The sequence below is a fragment of the Phaseolus vulgaris genome, chromosome 9, assembly GCF_000499845.2.
Source record: "Phaseolus vulgaris cultivar G19833 chromosome 9, P. vulgaris v2.0, whole genome shotgun sequence".
Lineage (NCBI taxonomy): Eukaryota > Viridiplantae > Streptophyta > Magnoliopsida > Fabales > Fabaceae > Phaseolus > Phaseolus vulgaris.
This window is the reverse complement of record NC_023751.2, coordinates 7,845,324-7,864,771: the sequence shown is the minus strand read 5'-3', so window position 1 is coordinate 7,864,771 and position 19,448 is coordinate 7,845,324. Positions and strand designations below refer to the sequence as shown.

Here is a 19,448-nt window from a genome sequence, read left to right as displayed (position 1 = left end):
TTATATATATATAATATAAATAGATCTAAATTTTATTTTTTATTTTATAAAGATCAAGTTTCTTAATATCTAATATTATTATTTCAATTTTGATATTAAAAAAATTGTTTATTTTGTTAAAATAACATTAATAAACAAATATTTTTTAGTTTTCTGAATTGTCCATTTAAATAAGTAGAGAATTAATATTGTTTATTTATTTTCTTTCCTTTTCAACAATCTAAATAGTAAATCTTCTTGTAAACAAAGTGCCAATAAAAGTGTCTCACAGAAGCGAACAAGAGAGCAATGAACCTAGACAGATAATCTTTCTTCTGGTACAATGTTTTCCTTTTAAAAAATAGTGTAACGGTGATGACATAAATTTCTTTGATAATCAAATTGGGTACAAGACTCTTGATCACTTACTTCTGTTTACTATTTTTTAATAACAGCATGTGATGAGTGTTGAAAGTTTCGACTGTGATACTCTGGTATTGAAGTCGTGAAAGTGCTGTAAAGTGTTCATTTTTTCTCCCTTTGGTCCAGTGTCACTTGGTATGCGTGATCATTCTATCTAACTCTTTATTTAACCAATGCTTTCCCCTCTTTTTCCCCCTTCCCTGTCATTATCTCTTTCATACATACATTTTGTTTCTCATTTTTATAGTTTTAAAAAAAATTCTTTAACACCGTGAAAAGTAAAAAAACATACATTTAACAATGGTTTATAATAATATTTTTAATTCAAAAATAAAATAAAATATTAGTTTATTAAAGTATGAAATGTATGTTTTTATTGTTCACATTGCTAATATATCGTCCTGATATTAGACTATGAAAGATAAGAAAGCTAATCCAAATTTTGACTAATTTATTAATTATTAATGTGCCCTGTTATTAGGTCTGTTACTAGGTTCATCTTCATCACTTTGAGGTTCTTTCATCTTTGTGTTAATGGAAGAACACTGTATTTTAACATGGCTATCCCAGTAAACCTTCCTTCTTGTCACTCTTACACCAATTTGTATTAAAGATTTTATATTTGTATATGGTCAAATTCTACTCTAACTTACCATTTGTACTATAGGTAATGTGTTCTATTTAGTTTCATCGTAGGAATTCTATTAAGAATAGATTAAGTAGATTGATATACATAACACTTACAACTTACTTTATTTGATCCTTTCAGTTCAAATGAAAATATTTTTTATATAATATGTCTTATCAACAATATATTATAGTAACGTAAATGTGGCTAATACAAGATAATAGAAATGTCGGCTATCCCTCAGGACGGTAGGAATAGGAAGAGGATGAGGGATACAAGTAACATTATAACCACTACCCAATATTTGGTGGCATGTCGACTCTCCACGATGTTCTTCACCCATCAACTTGGAGTCCCTTCCACCGGTCGACGACAGACATTATCGGTTCATCTGTCATTGCTGTTACGGTTGTTGCTGCACCCTAAGCTCTGAATAGCCCCTATTTCTTTAACGGGGTGATCTACTATTTTCGAGGGGTGTCCAGGTCGGCCTACCCCGCTCCCGAACAATTTCTTAGTTTTGTTCCCAAAGAGGACTTATTCTAGGGTGGCATTGAGATGCTGTGTCGGGTCTCGTAATGAAATGATTGGGTGCTGATGCCCGGGGCCGAAAGGTCGAGAAAATCTCCCGTCTAAAGCATGAGCTAGCTGAGGCCTCAAGCCCTTTAAAACAATCTTTGGAGGCGAACTCGGCCTATGAGGGGAAGATGGCCCGGGCGAATGCTGACTTGGAGATAGTCGATACTAAGGCGGCCGAGACGAAGTGGCGGGAGAGAGAGAGGGTGGCCAAGGTGGCCAAATGGAAGAAGGCTTTGGAGGAAGCCAAGGTTGGGATCTCGGTGTTACGGGCAGAAAACTCGGAGTTGTGGATTGAGAAGGCTTCGGTTGAGGCTGACCTTGACAAGACCATCGACAACACATTAGTGATGTTGGGCCAGAGCTTCAATCAAGTCGTCTGACAGGCTCAATCTACAATAGCTCGTCATCGGTCGGTGACTTTGACGTCAATATGGACGTTTACAAAGGCCGAATTGTGCCTGTTAGCGAGCTACAAGCCTTTAGGAATGCAACACGATAGCCTCCTGCCAAGGATGCTGAAGACAGAGACCATTAGGTTTTAGCCTTTAGTTTTTTGTTTCCTTTGGTCGGGATGTGACCCTTCTTTTTATCCTCCAAGGTCGGAGTGTGACCTCCACCTTCTATCTTTCAATGAATGAATTGGTCGTCTTTCCTTTATACTTCTTCTTCACAATGCACTATAAAATGAAACTTTAATAGTTAACTAGTCAGGGTAACTGATAGCTGTCATTTTGCTGTCAAATTAATATGATTCTAGCGTAGACTTGTCTAACACTAGAGAGATGATAGTATAATTGTGGACAAATGTCCCCAAGTCGTCTCCCAACGAATCCAATAGTAAAATTAGCTTATCAGGGTTTAAAATCTATCTGCAAACAATAAAAGTTAGCAATAACAATAAAGATAAAAAGGGGTTTAGATAGTTATGCAGAAAATATAAAAAAGATTAAAATAGCAAATAAAAAGCGGTTGATCCCAAGTTCTTTCACCATTGAATTCTTCATAGGTTCTCTAAAGATTAATCTTTTCTCAATCCTCCAACAGAGCTAAACCAGATTGAACATGCGTCGATCTAATTCAACTGAAACTCACCAGTAAAGCATGCGTCTACTAGTTTAATCAATATTCACTTTGTTCCATGCGTATACTCCATGGGAATGCTTACCTCCTCTCCCTTGAATCATGCGCCCAAGAAATTAATTAGAACAATGCGAACTAACTAAGAAACCAAAGTTTAAGATAAGGAAGACTCTCAATCATGCGTTCAAGTACAACCTCTCACAAAAACCAGTTTTCCAGGAGATTAGACAATAAAAACAACTGCTATAGAGAATTAAAAATCGAAACTTTTATAGAACAAAACCTCAGAACTCAATGGGGAATTACAAAAGAATCAATAAAAAAGGTTTAGCCTTCCATGCAGAGGCAAAACAAAAGAATTACTAAGAAGAAAATAAACTAAGAAAACCCTATGAAGCTCTCTCTTTTCTCCTTGATGCTTGTGTCCTTTTATAGGCTTTTCTGCTCCAAGGATCTTGAGAGAATATTGTAGTTTATATTTTGTTAACCGTTTCCAAGTTTCCATCTTTCCAGAATTCTTGTATGTTGTAGAATATTTGCTTCCAATTCTGTTTCTGAGATATTGTAGATTTTATTTTCTCTTTCTTCTCCTCATAATTTGTTTCCTGTTTTGGTTCAAGAAGCAACTTGGACTTTAGCATATTTGGCCCATTCATAAAGGTAGATGCTTCCTCCGGATGATTTACTCTAAAAATTAACAATAATAATAGTTAAGGCCCAAATAAACCCAATTATAAGAATATTAATTAAAACAATGGATTTATTTATTATTATAGTCCAATAACCTATGAATAAGGCTAATGATTGTGAATAAATATATGCTCATCAGTAACTTGAAATGATAATTATCTTGTTAAGTGATTGATGTCGATTGGTATGATTGTAAAGTTTGTTTTACGCTCCTGGTCATTAATCTAAAAGAGAGAGATCAATCGAACTAAGTTTTCAAGAATTCAAATAACATTTGTATCATCTCAAGTGTGGAATAAGATTGGTTAAGAGTGAATCAGTATAAATATTCTGTGTGAATCTCTCTATCCTTACACTCTTTAAACTACTTTAACTTTGATTTTATAAACTGTTGATAAAAACAACCGATTGTTTCGCAAAAACAACAGGTTGATTTTTTGGAATCAAACTTAAAAACAATTTTCTAGTTGGCTGAACAAATTTCTAATTGATTGTTTCTTCATAGTTTTCCACTCTACCTTCAATACTTGCGAAAATATTTCAAAAAAAATCCACCCCTCTTGTTTAAGGCCTATAATTCTAACAATCCAAGCTTACCCCAGGCATATCGGATGTAGTTCAGGCGAAGAGATCAACATTCTTCTTCAACGCCTGATGCACCAACTTGGCCTCGGCCACTGCTATGGTCGTGCCTACATAGATGTTGTGTTCTTCATTGAGAAGAGGAACTCGACGCAACTATTCCTTAGCCTTAAGCCTCAACTCAGTCACTTGGGGATCCAGATCGATCAAAGTGACCGTGTGCTATTTTTGTGCTGGTTGAGCCTCTCTTTGAGGGGACTTCCGTCCTCGAGAGGATTTGCGTCTAGGAGATTGATTTCAATCGGTGTCATGCCATGTAGGCTCCACCCTAAGGCTTTTTGCGTAACATTCCCGTGCGAGTTTCTGATCTAGTGCATTGTGTGAATGTCTCCCGATGCTAACGGGAACTTCATTGTCAGATGAGGTGTAGAGACAATCGCCTTCAACTTGTTGATGTCGCCTATCCCGTGCCCACTCTTTCACCCAAGAAGCTGACAACGTGATCGTCATACATATTCATCTCCTCCTCGGCTATCCTCATCCGCTTAAACGTTTCCCAATAAAGGATATCTATCAAACTCCCTTGATCCACCAACGTCTTCATAATGGTGAATTTGTCGATGTCGACTGATATCACCATAGGGTCATAATGTAAAGGGTCAACACCCTTGAAATCTTCGTTAGTGAAGGTGATAGGCGACATTCTCAGTCGGAAAGAGATTGTGTTCACCTGATGCACCGTCCTAAGGTATTTATTTCTCGCGCTGTCAGAGTTACCTCCTCTAGTGAATCCTCCAGCGATTGTATTGATAACTTCTCAGACACCTCTTCTCTCATCCCTTCTTGGGGGGTTTTCTCTCCTTGGCCGACGCTCGGGTCGATAGTCGTCTTCACGTGCCCTCGAAGGGGAGTAATCCCTCTGTCTAGTTGGCTCTTCCCTTCGTGGGGACTGTTTGGCACCACGACCCCTTTGCACGAACTGGTGGAGGTGTCCGACTTGGATAAGTTCTTCAATCTATCCTTCAGTGTCTGACACTCCTCGTTAGTATGTCAACTGTTTTTGCGGTATCGACACCTGCGAGTACGGTCAACGTTATCAGGGCTTGCAACCTTCCTTGATGGCGGGATCAACTCAACATTTATAGCCTCGTCCAAGATCTTTCCCCTGTCGGCAATCAAGGGGGTTGCATCTTGTGAACTGGTGACCCCGATTGTCTTTGCGTCTATCCCCCCGACTAGAAGCTGGTCAGTTCTGCTGCTCCTTTTCGTCCTTCCCCTTGTCTCCACTCGCCTCTGCTCGAGCCTGATTTCTGAACTCTCTCAGCTCCTCCAACTGCATAAACTTGACGACTCTCCTCCTAAGCTCGTCCAAACTTGCAATCGGCTGCATGCACAAGTTGTCAGCAAAAGGTTCCGACCTCAGGGCCATCAGCATGTGATGCATTGCTACATCCAGGCTTAGGTTTTGGATGCTCATGGCCACTTTACCAAACTTGTCTACAAACTTCCTCAATGATTCCTCTTTTTCCTAGCGGATGTTGACCACGTCGATGGAGGTTAGATGATGTGGTTGGTTGGTGGAAAATTGTGTCCCGAACTTGGAGACTAGTGTCTCAAAGCTGTCGATGGAGTTTAGGGGAGCTTTGTAAACCAACTCAAAGCCCCTCCTTTCAGCAATGTGGAGAACACTCGGCATAGGACCACGCTGTTCGAGGTATACAAGCTCATGTGCGTGGTGTAAGTGTCCATGTGCTCTTTCGGGTCGGTCGTGCCGTCATAACGATCCTATTGAAGTCTTTCCACTTGTCCGGTAGTAGTACTCCGATTATGGAGTCGGTAAAAGGGTGTCGGCGGACCGAGTCCATAGTACCGGTCGTGGGGATCGACCTGTTCAGATAAGACTCGTCGTTGACCTCTTGGGTGTGAACTTTATCCTCTGGCTCCTCAATAGTCTTGGGATCGATGGGGGTGGTGAAGGACCTATCGAAAAGATTGGTCAGTCTAGCGGACGGTTTCCCCTCCAAAAACTTCCTTTTCATCTCATCATTGTCCTTCTGGAGAGTTAGGATTTCATCCTCATTCTTCCAAGTGATCTCCTCATTTTTTTTCTTCATCTTAGTCATCTCTCTTTGTAGAGACATCTACAATGTCATCTGCTCAGCTTCAAACATCATTTCACTAGCCATGCTTCGGGTTGATACCATATACTTTCTTCTTTGCACTGATTCTCTGGGCCCTACGATGGGCGCCAATTGTTCTTGAACTAGGGTCTAGAGAACGATTCAAGTTGCTCCTCTACCTCCTCAATCGATTGGTCGGTTTGCACTCTGACACTCAAGTCAGATTTAGTATTCAACACTCAATATTGTGAGTACTATGTAATGACGTACTTGATTCTTGGAATTTGTATTATTTATATTATTTTGGTGAGCCTTTCTTATCGGGTCAGGTTAGAGAGTTGGATCGTGTTTAGAAGTGTATTACCTACCTCTTGATTGCTGATTAACCTCACTGATTCTACTTAGGCGTAATTGACTTTGTGGTGTCGGTCGACATAATGTCAGATATTGAGTCATACTCTCGGTTGTCCAGACCCTACCAGTACAAAAAATAACTCTAGATTATTTACAATTTATTATACCAAATATTATAAATGATAAGCGGTTAAGTATAAATAAATAAAAATAAACAAATAAATTTTCATCACCTTCATTATTGGTGAATATGAAAATAAATTTTGTTTTGATGTTGTTTCCATATAAATTAGTCATATTATTTTGCAAAACCTTTGTCATTTTTTTTATATGATGATCTTATAAAAAAAAGGTGAAACATAAAAAAAGAAAGTTTGTTTATGAAAATTTTCACATCATCTAAAACGTTATATACTTTTAATTATATTATCTTGTTAAAATAATAATAGTAATAATGTTTCGTCTCTTGTTTTTGTAAGTTTAAAGGAACAACCATGCAAGAGAAAAAAAAAAAGAGTATCTATTACTCAAAATATCACATATATTAATAAATCTCTCAAACTATTAACTATTGCAAGGAATTAAGGAGATGCTTTTCTTTTAAACATTAATATTATTTTTTGTGACTTTTTAAAAAAAATAAGACTTATTTACAATTTGATTCCCATAACATTGACATTTACAATAATACTGTAAAACTAATAATTTATGGACAAATTTATTGGAAAGACAGGTGTATGAGTAAAGAGATCCTTAAATAGTTTTTGAATAAATAATTGTTTATAAAGTAGAGCCTATTTTGATTGTAAATATTATTAATTATAAATTTATTTTTATTTTCTATAATGGGTCAAATAGGTGTAATTAATAATTTTGTATTTGGGTCTCTTACGCCCAACAAGCTAATATGGGTGTGAACATTGAAGGACGAAAAAATAATGGGCAAATGAAACTAATTAAGTAGGTCCATTGCAAATTTCAGCCAAGACAATCAAGAGGGGACGAGAAACATATTTAAAAAAAAGCATAAAAGGCATGAAGAAATCATGAAGAGAATTTGAACATTTTGGCCAAACTTCACAAATATTTAATCATTACTTTTTTATTTTGAAATTTAAATTTTCGCTCCAATTAGTTGAGTAAAATTCAATCAAGGCATTAGGTTTACCATTTCATCAAAGATACATTTGACATTTGAATTTTGAAACACAGGTTCTAAATAGTCCACTATCCTATTTGTAAAAGAAACTATTGATATTGAATGAAATTGAGAGTTTTTTAGAGTCTTTCTAGAGTTCTTTGAAATGAGAGAGTTATCTTTTTACTTGAGTCTTTTATTGGATATTTGTATCAAATGTGACTCTATCAACTTTTACCTTAGAGTTTATCCAAGTGGCATGCCAACCTTCATTAATCCATAAATGAGCTTTTTTATACTTTTCTTTCTTTCCTATGAGATTATAAGTTGTCTTTGATCCTTCTCCTTCTTGTTTCTTTCATAACCTAGTTTTATTTATATGTTCACGTTTTTCTCTTTTAAGCAATGTATCATACTTTTATAATCTTATGAATTAAATTTGTGTTTAACGAATATCTTTTTTTCTTTGTATTCTTTTTGTTATTATATTGTATTCATGTTCTTATTCTTTTCATGTATGCAAGTTTTTGCAATTATATAGTCTTATAGATTAAATTCACTTATAATGTCAAACATATTTGAGCTTCATATTTTTGTGTTTAAATTTTGAAAAAGATAAAACAATTCAAGTTGTTATTGAAATAAGCTATTTCAAGTTAAACCACATCACAAGAGAAGATCCACCCTACTTTGATTAGTGGTGAGATTAAGAGGCATGTAAAAAGTAAGAGAAAGAATATAAGGCATCTACAATTAGTTGTATAGGCATGTATATGGTTATGCTCATGAGCCATTATGATTCCACATGTCAAGTAGATCACATCATTATACCATCATTTATGCCCAGTTAATTTGAAAGATTGTATGTTTGTTTGGATGTTTGTAAAAGAAAAGGTTTGAAGGAAAATTGTAGACCATTTATTGGACTGGATGGATGTTTCTTGAAAAAGTATTTTTAATGGGTAATTGTTATGTGGGACAAGATGCAAAGAACCTCATATACATGGATTCTTATGTAATTGTTGATGTAAAAAATAGGGGCAACCATAAATGGATCCTGCCATTCTTCATGTGGATTTAGGTGCCCATGTGAACAAACCTAAATTTTCATTAACTATTTTGCTTACTTTTTATTCTTTTAAGGACCTTACCACATTCATAAGTTAAATATTAAAGGACTTTGTTGCATTGGATAATCAATTTTGCATGTTTTATATGCACACGTTAATTCCAACTTTGAAGGATGTAGATTCAAATTTAGTTCATAGGTTTTGTGTAGTGCATTTGTGTAACTTCGTAAAAGAGTGGAAAGGTGAAGATTTTAGGATTATAATTTGAAAGACAACAAAGACAATAACAATTTTTTAAATTGAAAAGTATATAGACATTATATGAAAAAAAAGAATGAAATTGTATTTGGTTATCTAAATAAGTGGGGATTTTGAGTCTTGGTCAATAACATATTAAGTATAAGTGTAGGTTGACAACATAAACAACAACATTTTGAAGTCCTCGATACAAAGATTGTGAGGTATAAGGGCAAGTCAATTATAAATTTATAGAAATAAATCAAATGTTATATTATGATAACAATATAAAAACAAAATGAAATTAACTACTATAATTGTTCACTTAGCTACAATACAACGAAGTAGGTTGGAGAAGGAAAAAAGAAAAAAATTTGACTTTTATATAGTAAGGAGATTTAGATGGACCGAGATATGATGTTCAAATTTTCAAATAGAAAGTTAATGTCAATCTTAATATTCGTACATGCATATGTAGGTTGTGATAACTAACAACTATTAAAATTTTATGAATATTATAATTTCATTTTAAATATCTATGTTATTTACTGTTGACTCATTTTCCTAACATTTATATTGTGTGAGCATGTATGTGTTGTCATTTGTCACAAAAATATAAAGGGAGAATACTTTTGTTATGATTGGTTAACAAGGAAGCATATCACCATGCCTTTAAGTATTTCATTTAACCTATTCACAACCAACGATATTGGTAGAATATAGGCTATATCAATCTAACTTCACTACTAGTTAAGAAAACGACATGAAGACCTAAGATTCAAAGAAAAGAAGGGTCTTAATAAGTCCATCGTGGTTAACAATAAACTTAAGAGAAAATGTCAAAGACGTGATATGTCAAGACATAACCAAAGGTCATATAAAAATGATGCTCGTGCATGAAATCCCAAGTTAAGGAAAATGAAAACTAGATAGGTTAAAAAGGGTATTGTAGTGGCACATAATAAAATTAGTCCAAATCTGCCATATAATGAAGTTGATATAGTTTTTTTTTAAGAAATTCAATAAGTAAAAATTAAGGATGCAACTTGATTATAAAAGAGTGATGGTTGAAGAAACGAGATGCTTCTGTTCTAATCCCTTTACATACAGGAGGTTCACTTAGTGGGACAAATAAGGATGACAATGAAAAAGGGACCATGCGAGTCAGTCCACAACCCATTGTAAAATATGTGGGTTGGGATGGACATTTAAGCACACCCGTCCGCATAGGCACACCCCATATAACTTGCATTCAAGTAAACTTTGACCTAATCCTATGACCTACACACACATATATATATATATATGTATAATTTTTCATTGTTGTGAAATTGTTTGTCTATCAAATATGACTGAATATTTTTGTTCATTGTTTCGTTAATATTATATATTTACAATTATGAATCTATATTTTACTTCACAATCTAGTTCAATCTAATTCAAAAATTAAAAGTTGAAGAGACAACTAATAAATATTGGTAGGAGCATCCTTTAGTTTCCATTATACGTTATTACAAAATTTCAATTGTTTACACGACTTTATTTATTAAATTGTTTCATGTTATGAAATGAAACAACCAACTCTTTAAGCTAAGTTATCGGTTATGCGAATACAATTCCGACAAGTTGTTTCCTATATAGATAAAATACCTTGTAAAAGTGGAGTTATGTATAAGACAGGGACAAGAGGTACGAGCATACAACAACAAATGTAGCCGAATACATGAATTATGTTTTGAAGGGAGCAACTCATTTGCATTCCTTTTAAGAAATGAATTGAAAGAATGAATCATGGTTTGTTTCATGAGGTATCAAGGCAAACTGTAAGTTACAAGCAAGTCATAATTATATTGGAAATATTACCACTTTACTAAAAAAATGAACAAAAGTTAGTCATGTATCATATGCATATAGAGTTCGATGTATAATCATTCTCCAACTTGGATGTCGACTTATGTTATACACAACTAAATTAAATGATTGATGGTGTGATTGTGAGAAATTTCAATCACTTTGACTACATTGTCCTCGTTTTATTATTGTTTGTTCATCATTTGCAACTAATGACATTTGTTGCTCAACCTACAATCTCCATAATATTTACAAGACCTATGAGATCTATTTTCATGTAATTCAAAATGAGGATTATTAATATATTTATATGAAACTATATTTTATTTTTAACTCACACATAATATATTAGGAAGCAAGTAGATGAATTACTAATTATATTTATAATTTATAATGAAATGTACTAACCAATTTCAAATAAACTAAAAGTCAGAGTAATTGTTTATATATATAAAATATCTGATATCATTTATAACATTTCTATACCATTTCTATACATGGTATTTATTGTAATCCTTATTTATTTTACTTACCTATGGTATATTCAATTTTTTATTCTTTCATATAATAAATTAATTCAAATATTGATTCCAAAATTAAATCAATCATTCAATTTACAATATAAAACTCACCAATTTATAAAATTTTAATAATTCAATTAAACCATATTAATTTGATCACGTATAAGTATAACATACTTTATACATGGTAAAACAAACAAATATTTAAAAACTGAATTGTGTGGGGTAACATGAATGAAAAAAAACCCAACTAAAGTTATCATATTTATGCACAACTTTAATTATTTTTATTTTGTACTTAAATCGTGCTACACTTATATGACTTAAACTAAATCTTAATACTATACTATGGCGTATCCAATTAATAGATTTTGACCATCCAAAATTTGTATTAAAATCGACTTATCCAATAAAAAAACAAGGTAGATAATGATTAAAATGGTTTAAAAGTATTTGCTTAATAATATTTTTACCATTATTATTAGTATTTTTTAATTTTATCTTATTATTTTAAACATTCTTAATTTGATATTAATGTTTAAGGAATAAATGGATGTATAATAATTTATATTAAATACATGTTGAGATGACACATGTTATTTGTTTCTGTTTTTAAAATTAGTTTTAAATGATATGTATATTTATCTTAATAATTAAAAATGTCGTCATTATTAATTTTAATGGACGAAATTTTGTTTATAATTATTATTTTAAAAGTGAACCCAAATTCAGAAGGTTAAAAACTGAAATAAAATTGAAAAATTATTATAATAGTAAAAAAGATATTAAAAAATAGTGAAATAAAATAAAAAATATTAAAGATATGCAATTATTTATTTTTAATATTAAAATTTTATTTTATTTTTTCTAATAGATGTATACGGGATCTTGAAGTTTGTTTTTCATCATGTCTATCATTAAATGTTCTAATCTCCCTCTATCTAAGTATGAGTTTTCGAGTAAATTAATTTTTTTTTATCTACTTTTACTTTTCAACTTATTATTTTTACGCATAATTTTTATAATTTTTCTTTATTTTTTGCCTATTTTTTCTATACCAAAAAATTAAATATCTCATATTATTTTGCAGTTTTATAATGTTTTCCTAACTTATTTTTGTATTTTCATTTTCACTGTTTCTATCCTCTAAACCATTCACAGTGGAAATGAAAGTAGTAAATTAAATTAAGAAAATGATCGCGTAATTGCAGCGCTTAAGGGCAACTCGGTGTTGATTATTCATTTCTACCTATTCTTCTTACAACGTTAGAAAATGTAAAGAACATGGAAAAGAAAAAAAACCAGAAGGGCAACATCGAAATTAATCGAGAATTTGGGGTTTGCTTTTTAGTGCTTTCCTCTTTCTCACGCATTCGTCATATCATATTCTTCTTACAACGATAGCAATTTCGTTACCGACGCTATCGAAGTAGCTCCGACCAATATCTTAAAAAGAAAAAAGAGGGATTATATTGAAGCTTCCACAATCGTTATTTCCGATCTCAATTTGCAAACCCTAGAAAACTCTTGATTCTTGATTTGTCTCACTATTCAGGTATTTATGCTCCGCCTCGATTATTGATTTTTTCCCTCTCTTTTTGATGTTTAATTGAGTATGTTCTGTTTTCGAGAATGACGTGTGTATTTTACATTGAATTATTTAGATTCTTGAAATGTTCAGAATCCGGTGCTAATTAGTGAGTGGAATGATCCTTGACGGAGCTAATTCAATTCATTGAAATAATCTCTGATCAGTGAGTTGAAAAAGGGAGGTTGAAGTTAGAGTGAGAAACTTATGGTGATTTTGTCAAGTCTCTTTTTTGAGTAAGTGATTTTCACTTGTTATTTTTTTTTTGTCGTCGGTAATCATTGTGCAACACTCAACTAGATTGTGTAATCTCACTACTGGTGTTTGGTTTCTTTGAGCTATAAAGGTGGTTTGACGAGAGTGATGGGTGGAACCGTTGATTGGTTTGTGAAGTCTCAACGCTGAGCTGATCTCGCTGAGGAAGGATGAATATCGTTAAGGGTGTTGCTGACCTTATTAGAAGAACTTCTGCTGCGCATACTGGTGAATCTTCAAGTTTCCAAGCACAAAAGTGCTCTCCTCCTGGGCCCAGGATTCGCTTTAGGTAACAATATATTTTCCAAAGGGTTTTTATTATGAATCAAATGATAAAGTTCTATATTTGTATTGATAATTTTTGAGTTATGTTGATGTGCGAAGTATGTCATTCCACCTGTATGTGGAAGAAGCATAATTTATCACCAAGTGTCCTCAGAGTGTTCAGTAAGTAGTCAAGGTTGCTACTGCTACTATCCTTTTTCTATAATTTATAATAGGGTAGAGTTTTAGAAAATGAGTTTCATTTCATCATATATGTAATGTTTTATTGAGTGTTCTGGTGCATAAAGAATAAATTATGTTAGACAAACTCTAAGGGGCTATTAATATCATATTTTACCAATAGAGATTAACATAAGTAGCAGTGGGCTTGCAGGTGTCATCCCTCTTGAGATTGGGTGTGTTGGGTTGTGAAATTACGTTTGATTATTTTCTGGAACATTTGTCCTCTAGTAAACAACCAGGACAGACACATTGCTTTAATAAGATTTTTATATTGCTACCGCTTTATAGACTTAATGGTAAATATATAATAATCTTGCTGAGTTGTACCAAAGAAGGAATCCCATGTAGTGAGTGACTATTGTCTTTGAAATAATACTACCCTTGATTATCTTGTACATTTTGGATTTTCTTGAATCTTGTTATTGTATGGGATATGATATGTTTGGAAAGGCACCTCGGAGACATGTTGTTAGGGCTAAGAGGATCCAAAAAACTAGTTCATTGGGTGGAAGAACCTCAAGGAGGCTTTAGTACTACATCAAGCTTTTTATTCTATTCGATGTGGCACTCTTAACAATGCCACCCCTTCAAGAGACAATTTCTGTGACGATTTTCATTCTATTGACTTTGATCTGGTGTACCTTTTGTCAATCACCCATCTATCAATATTTGGCTTGCACCTTACTTCAATTTATAGGTTTTCCTTTTTGTAGCCCAACTCTTGGCAAAACTACCAATTGTTAGGATTTATGCACATGAGGAGAGTCGGATTTAACAGACTAGTCCATTAAGTGAGAGAGCATCATGACTTGAGTACCACATTAAGTAGTTTGTTTTAGTCAACGAGACTCATAACTCATGCCATATTTTGCATGATGTTATTTGTGAATGCCTTCCATGTTAGAGCTTTAAAAGTTAAAATGGTGCTTATATATATAAGCCTTCACATCTTTGATACATATGATGAACTTGCTCGGTGTAACATCCATGTTGCTGGAGATCTTAGAAGAGAATGTTGTTAGATTCTGTAAGCTGGTATGACACATGAGTTACCTTTTTATGTAAATATATATTTCTTAAGTGCAAGATATGGTGACATTTATTTTATTTTTTGTTTATTTCATGCGTACATGACTATGCAGACTTGCCAAACATTGTCTGATGTTTCATAAGATATTTTTTATGGCTAGTGGTGGTGTATATACAAATATTTTGTTAAGGTGTGAAAGTACAAATGGGGTTGGGTGAAAATAAGTTGGTTAAGAGCTAGAAGATTTTAATGCCAAACAAACAAGACAACAAAGGAACTAAGAATGAAGATGCTGCCCAATCCCTTTTCATGTCACCAGAATTGGCTGGTCCCTTCAGACAACGTTTTCAGAACACCAGAGAAGCAGCTCTACAAGCCTTTCCGGGACCAGATTTTGGGCAAGATGGCACTCTTAATTATGCGTATATATTACTCTAGATTTCTGGACCAAATAATCGCAAATTAAAAGAGCGATAAAGTGAGAAATTAAAAGGGGGGGTTCTGCAACAGAACAAGACAGAGGGAATCATTTGTGTTAATAGTGTTTCAATCCATTTTTCCTTTACTTGAGTTTGTTTAATTTTTTACTTTTTCCAGTGATGCTGGTGATGAGGCAATTGTAAATACACTCTGGGAGCGATACGAGAAAGCTGATGATAAGGTATGGTTGGATTTATACTTATTGAAGACTTAATTTTCTGAAGCTTGGCGATCTTCCTATGAACTATTTTTTAAGAAATTCATATATGCATTTAAGTAATGTTGATATGTTTTCCGTAGGTTTTATTTACCAATCTATTATTAAAATAAATTAACACGTGTTTCTGCATTTATTTACCAATCTATTATTAAAATAACTTAACATGCGTTTCTGCATTGATAGAGAATAATGTTAGATGCACTGCTTTATATGTCTTTCCCTCACAAAATTAGTTGTTGATTTATAAATTTGCTTCATATGATCTTAATGTTCTAGGTGGAGAAAAAGAGACTGCTTCATGTTTTCATCAAGCAATTTGTAATTGGCTACAAAGATTGGGAACCTGTGAATTCTGGCATATTATTAGAGTCTGCTTCTGTTGAGAGTTTATCAACTGCTGATGATGTGGTTGTTGGCTGCTCGGCTGGACATCCTGTTGAAGTCATTCGGGTATTAACTGAAGAGGTCACACAATTAACCTCACTAGTCACTGATTGTAAGTTGCCAATCATTGCCATCGTCATCATTATTTTCTTCCTTTCTGCCCTCTTAAGCCTTAAGTGGTTTCCACTACATGGAAGTTCAAATCAGTTTATTGATGCGATTAAAATATAGTTAGGGACCATCTATTTGTGAAATAGACGCAAGAAGGGAGTACCTATACTCATTGAAATTTCTTACACTGGTATCAACTGTTCTTCATTACCTTTTAAATTTTCATTTGTTATAGTCATAGATCTTTTCTCTGCATAGAAGATGATGTTTAACTTAAAAATCTTGAAATGGCATATTTGGTTACTCTTACCGAAACTATTACTGCTTACATGTTATTTGCAGTAATTCATGTTTTGCCTTTCTTTCAGTGAACACCAGCTTGGGGCAATCATCGACAGATTTTTCTGGGGCTGCTGCAAAATTGTTTATTACGTCTGAAGGATTTTTTATTTTGGATGCACTGAAAATTATTGCCCGTTCATTATATAATTGCAGAGTTTTTGGATACTATGGTGGAATTCGAAAACTTACAGCCTTAATGAAAGGTATAATCAAGGCTCTTTGACTAATGATTTTCTTCTTTTGTTCATGATTTTGATTACTTACGTGGATGATGTTTGCTGAAAATTGTAATAAGTTTTTGTTAGAGATCCCACAACTACTAGAGATTAGAACATTTCATAGTATATAAGTGAGTGCAAATTTCACTTTATTAACTGGTTTTATAAGGTTGAGTTAGGTTTAAAGTTCACTTTTTAATATGGTATCGGAGTCATTTAAAGTCTATCCTATCGAGAGTTTGTTGGGCTTATCAGGCCATTCGCTATCGAGTTGTCCATAAATATATAGTGTCACACGAGTTGGAGGATCTCGGCGTGAGAGACGTGTGTTGGAGATCCTAGATCAACTAGAAATTAGGACATTTCATTTGTATATAAGTGGGAGTAAACCTCACCTTATTAGTCGGTTTAATAAGGTTAAGTTAGGCTTAAAGTCCACTTCTTAATCTACTGATGTTAGTGAGATCTGTATTTTATTTTTTTATAAGTATTTAGTATTTTCTTTGTTGCTTAAAGCTTTATGTGTTCCGGTGTTAGTAACAAATGGTCATTGTTCTTTATGTTTATTTCTGAGTCTCACTTTAAAGGATATACTACTGTACTGTGTATTATACTTGAATAATGAGAGGGAATAAAGAAATATTTTATTATTACAATCATACTAATTGCATTCTCAACTCCTCTATTTGTAATAATCACATTATCTTGAAACAGGAAAGAAAACCTGCTGGAATGCATGTGTATATTCTAGGGATATTTTTCCTAATTACTGTGGAGATATCAGAATACTGTTTTCCTAATAATTCCCTATTTGGAACAATTATGTTTTAATTTGTATATTATTATGAAAAGCATCCAACTGTCACCATGTGTCATTTCCACATGTAGTTTGTGCCCACTTTGCTTTTTCCCTTTTATCAATACACTCTCTTTTTTATCTCTACTGCCTGTGTGCAGAGCATGGATCTGCTGCTAGTTCACTTTTATTTATGAACAAAATATGAAATATCAATTCCTGAATGTGATAGGATTTAATTCCCAAATCTTGTTTTCCACTCTTGATAAATCTATGTTTTGAAAATTTAACATTGATTATTTCATTAGTTGCCTTTTGTTGTTCTGTGATATGTCCTTTACAACGGGAAAGTAATGGAAGTTTCTTGTTTGTGTTCAATTTTTTACAGGGGCTGTGGTCCAACTTAAAACCATAAGTCAAGCCCTTTCTGCTGATGCAAATTGTTCTGACTCTGCCGTTGAGAAAATCAAGCTGCTCCAACAAATTTTAACATATGTTGTGTCAATAATTTATATTTTCATTGATCTAGGTTCAAATATAGACAAAAAGGATGAGTTATTCTGCAGTCTTGTCGGCTTTATTTCACATGCTGAGACTCCAATCATCTCTTCAAATAGTTCAAAGGTTTTGTCTACTGAAGCAAGGTTACATTGGCGGCAGAAAGCAATTGTTTCTGTGATGGAAGCTGGTGGCCTAAATTGGTTAGTAGGTAAGGTAGGCATCTGTTATTATTGTATATCTTGAGACTATTACTATTAGGCATTTGTTGGTTTTAGTTACTGATTTTCTAGTTTGGCATGAATATGCACTAGGTAAATACAGATCCATGGAGGTTACAATTCAGCAAATATATTATTAAAATGCCGCTGGTTAAATAAATTGTTCTTCAGGTTACTATAGTTTCACTAACTTACAAAAAGGTCCCTATAGTTTCAAATTTTCTTTTTACTTGTGAACCTCTGGTGAAACTTTAAATAGGTATGTGGGTTGACGGCCATCTAGACTTAATATATTTTTACCATCATCTGCAGCTGTTGCTGTTTCAGGTTTCCATGATTTAACTGTAAAATTTGATAATTAGTTAAGTGAAAACTTTAGGGTTTTTTTAGAAGTATAAGGACTCCGTAAAAAATGTCTGAACTATATAGTAACCTTTTCAAAATTTAATGGAATTGCAGTACAAGGACCGAGTGAAAATGTGTAAGGATATTTTTTGATTGTGCTGGAATATTTTTCCACTCAGCACATTGATTTATTTAGAACAAAAATGATTTCAAAGAGAATAAATAAAACTACTAGTTTCAAAAGAACAATTAAAATGTCACAACTTCTTAAGGTACATTGAATTGAGCTACTTGGAGGATGGATTTATAGATTTTGTTAATAATGATTGGCAATTTCATTGAACTATGCTAATCCTTAATAATATGCAACTTTAAATCTTGGTGGGACCTTTGTATAGATTTCTTCCTCAAGTTTCCCATGCAAGAAAGCATTCTTCATATCAAAGAGAGCTTTTATAAAAGCTGTACAATGACTATTACTTCAATTTTACTATTTTTAATTGTTACAAATCGTACATTGACATGAGATTTGACCAAATTATAGTATACAAATGGTGACAAATCTTATCTTACATGTTGGTTTTGTGAGAGTGAGTCAGATTTAATGTTCACACTTTCTAAGATGAGTTAAGTTTGAAGTCCACTTTCTAAGTTGAGTTAGTCTTTAAGATCTACTTTCTAAGATGATATCAAAGATAAGGTAAGGAGTACGATTCCCAATGGAGCAATTGTTAGTAGGGGATTGTTGCTAGTTGCATCAATTGTCCCATGGTAGAGGTTGGTGGGTCAAGTCATAGTTGAATCATGATGCTTGGATTACTATGCCCTTAAGTTGAAAGAGTTGTTCCATGAATAAAACTGGAATTTTTGGCCTAGTGGTAAGTGCTCTAACAATTGGTATTAGAGCCAAAGTCATGAGCTCAAATCCCCAGTGGGACAATTGTTGAAGGAGAGATTGTTGTAGATTGTGCCAACTATCTTGTTACGGAGTCCAGATAAACCAAGTTACAATTGAATCGTAGTGCTTGGGCTCCTTGACAATAGGCTGTAACCTCCGACCTAGTGGTTCAATCCAATAATTAGTATCAGATCTTATCCTTGCGAGGTTTGTTGGGTTTATTGTGTCATCCACTGGCACATCGTTATTAGACCCCATTAAAAAATATCTATCATCATGGATGAAATATTCAATTCTCAGCAT

General features: G+C 33.4%; 1 protein-coding gene across 10 annotated transcripts in view; it reads left to right on the top strand.

The window, feature by feature from the left end:
• Positions 1–12,468: 12,468 nt before the first annotated feature.
• Positions 12,469–19,448, top strand: part of LOC137821749 (BEACH domain-containing protein B) — a 67,084-nt gene continuing 60,104 nt past the window's right edge. For 6 of the 10 annotated variants that reach the window (XM_068626497.1, XM_068626493.1, XM_068626489.1 and 3 more), the window contains exons 1-7: positions 12,469–12,807; positions 12,917–13,076; positions 13,187–13,384; positions 15,230–15,293; positions 15,609–15,828; positions 16,196–16,372; positions 17,572–17,892. In XM_068626497.1, the coding sequence (XP_068482598.1) occupies positions 13,266–13,384; positions 15,230–15,293; positions 15,609–15,828; positions 16,196–16,372; positions 17,572–17,892 (901 nt within the window). In that variant the 5' untranslated portion in view covers positions 12,469–12,807; positions 12,917–13,076; positions 13,187–13,265. Of the gene's footprint in view, positions 12,808–12,916; positions 13,077–13,178; positions 13,385–15,229; positions 15,294–15,608; positions 15,829–16,195; positions 16,373–17,571; positions 17,898–19,448 lie in introns of those variants that run through there. The other 4 variants (XM_068626494.1, XM_068626491.1, XM_068626490.1 and 1 more) reach the window with 3 other exon arrangements.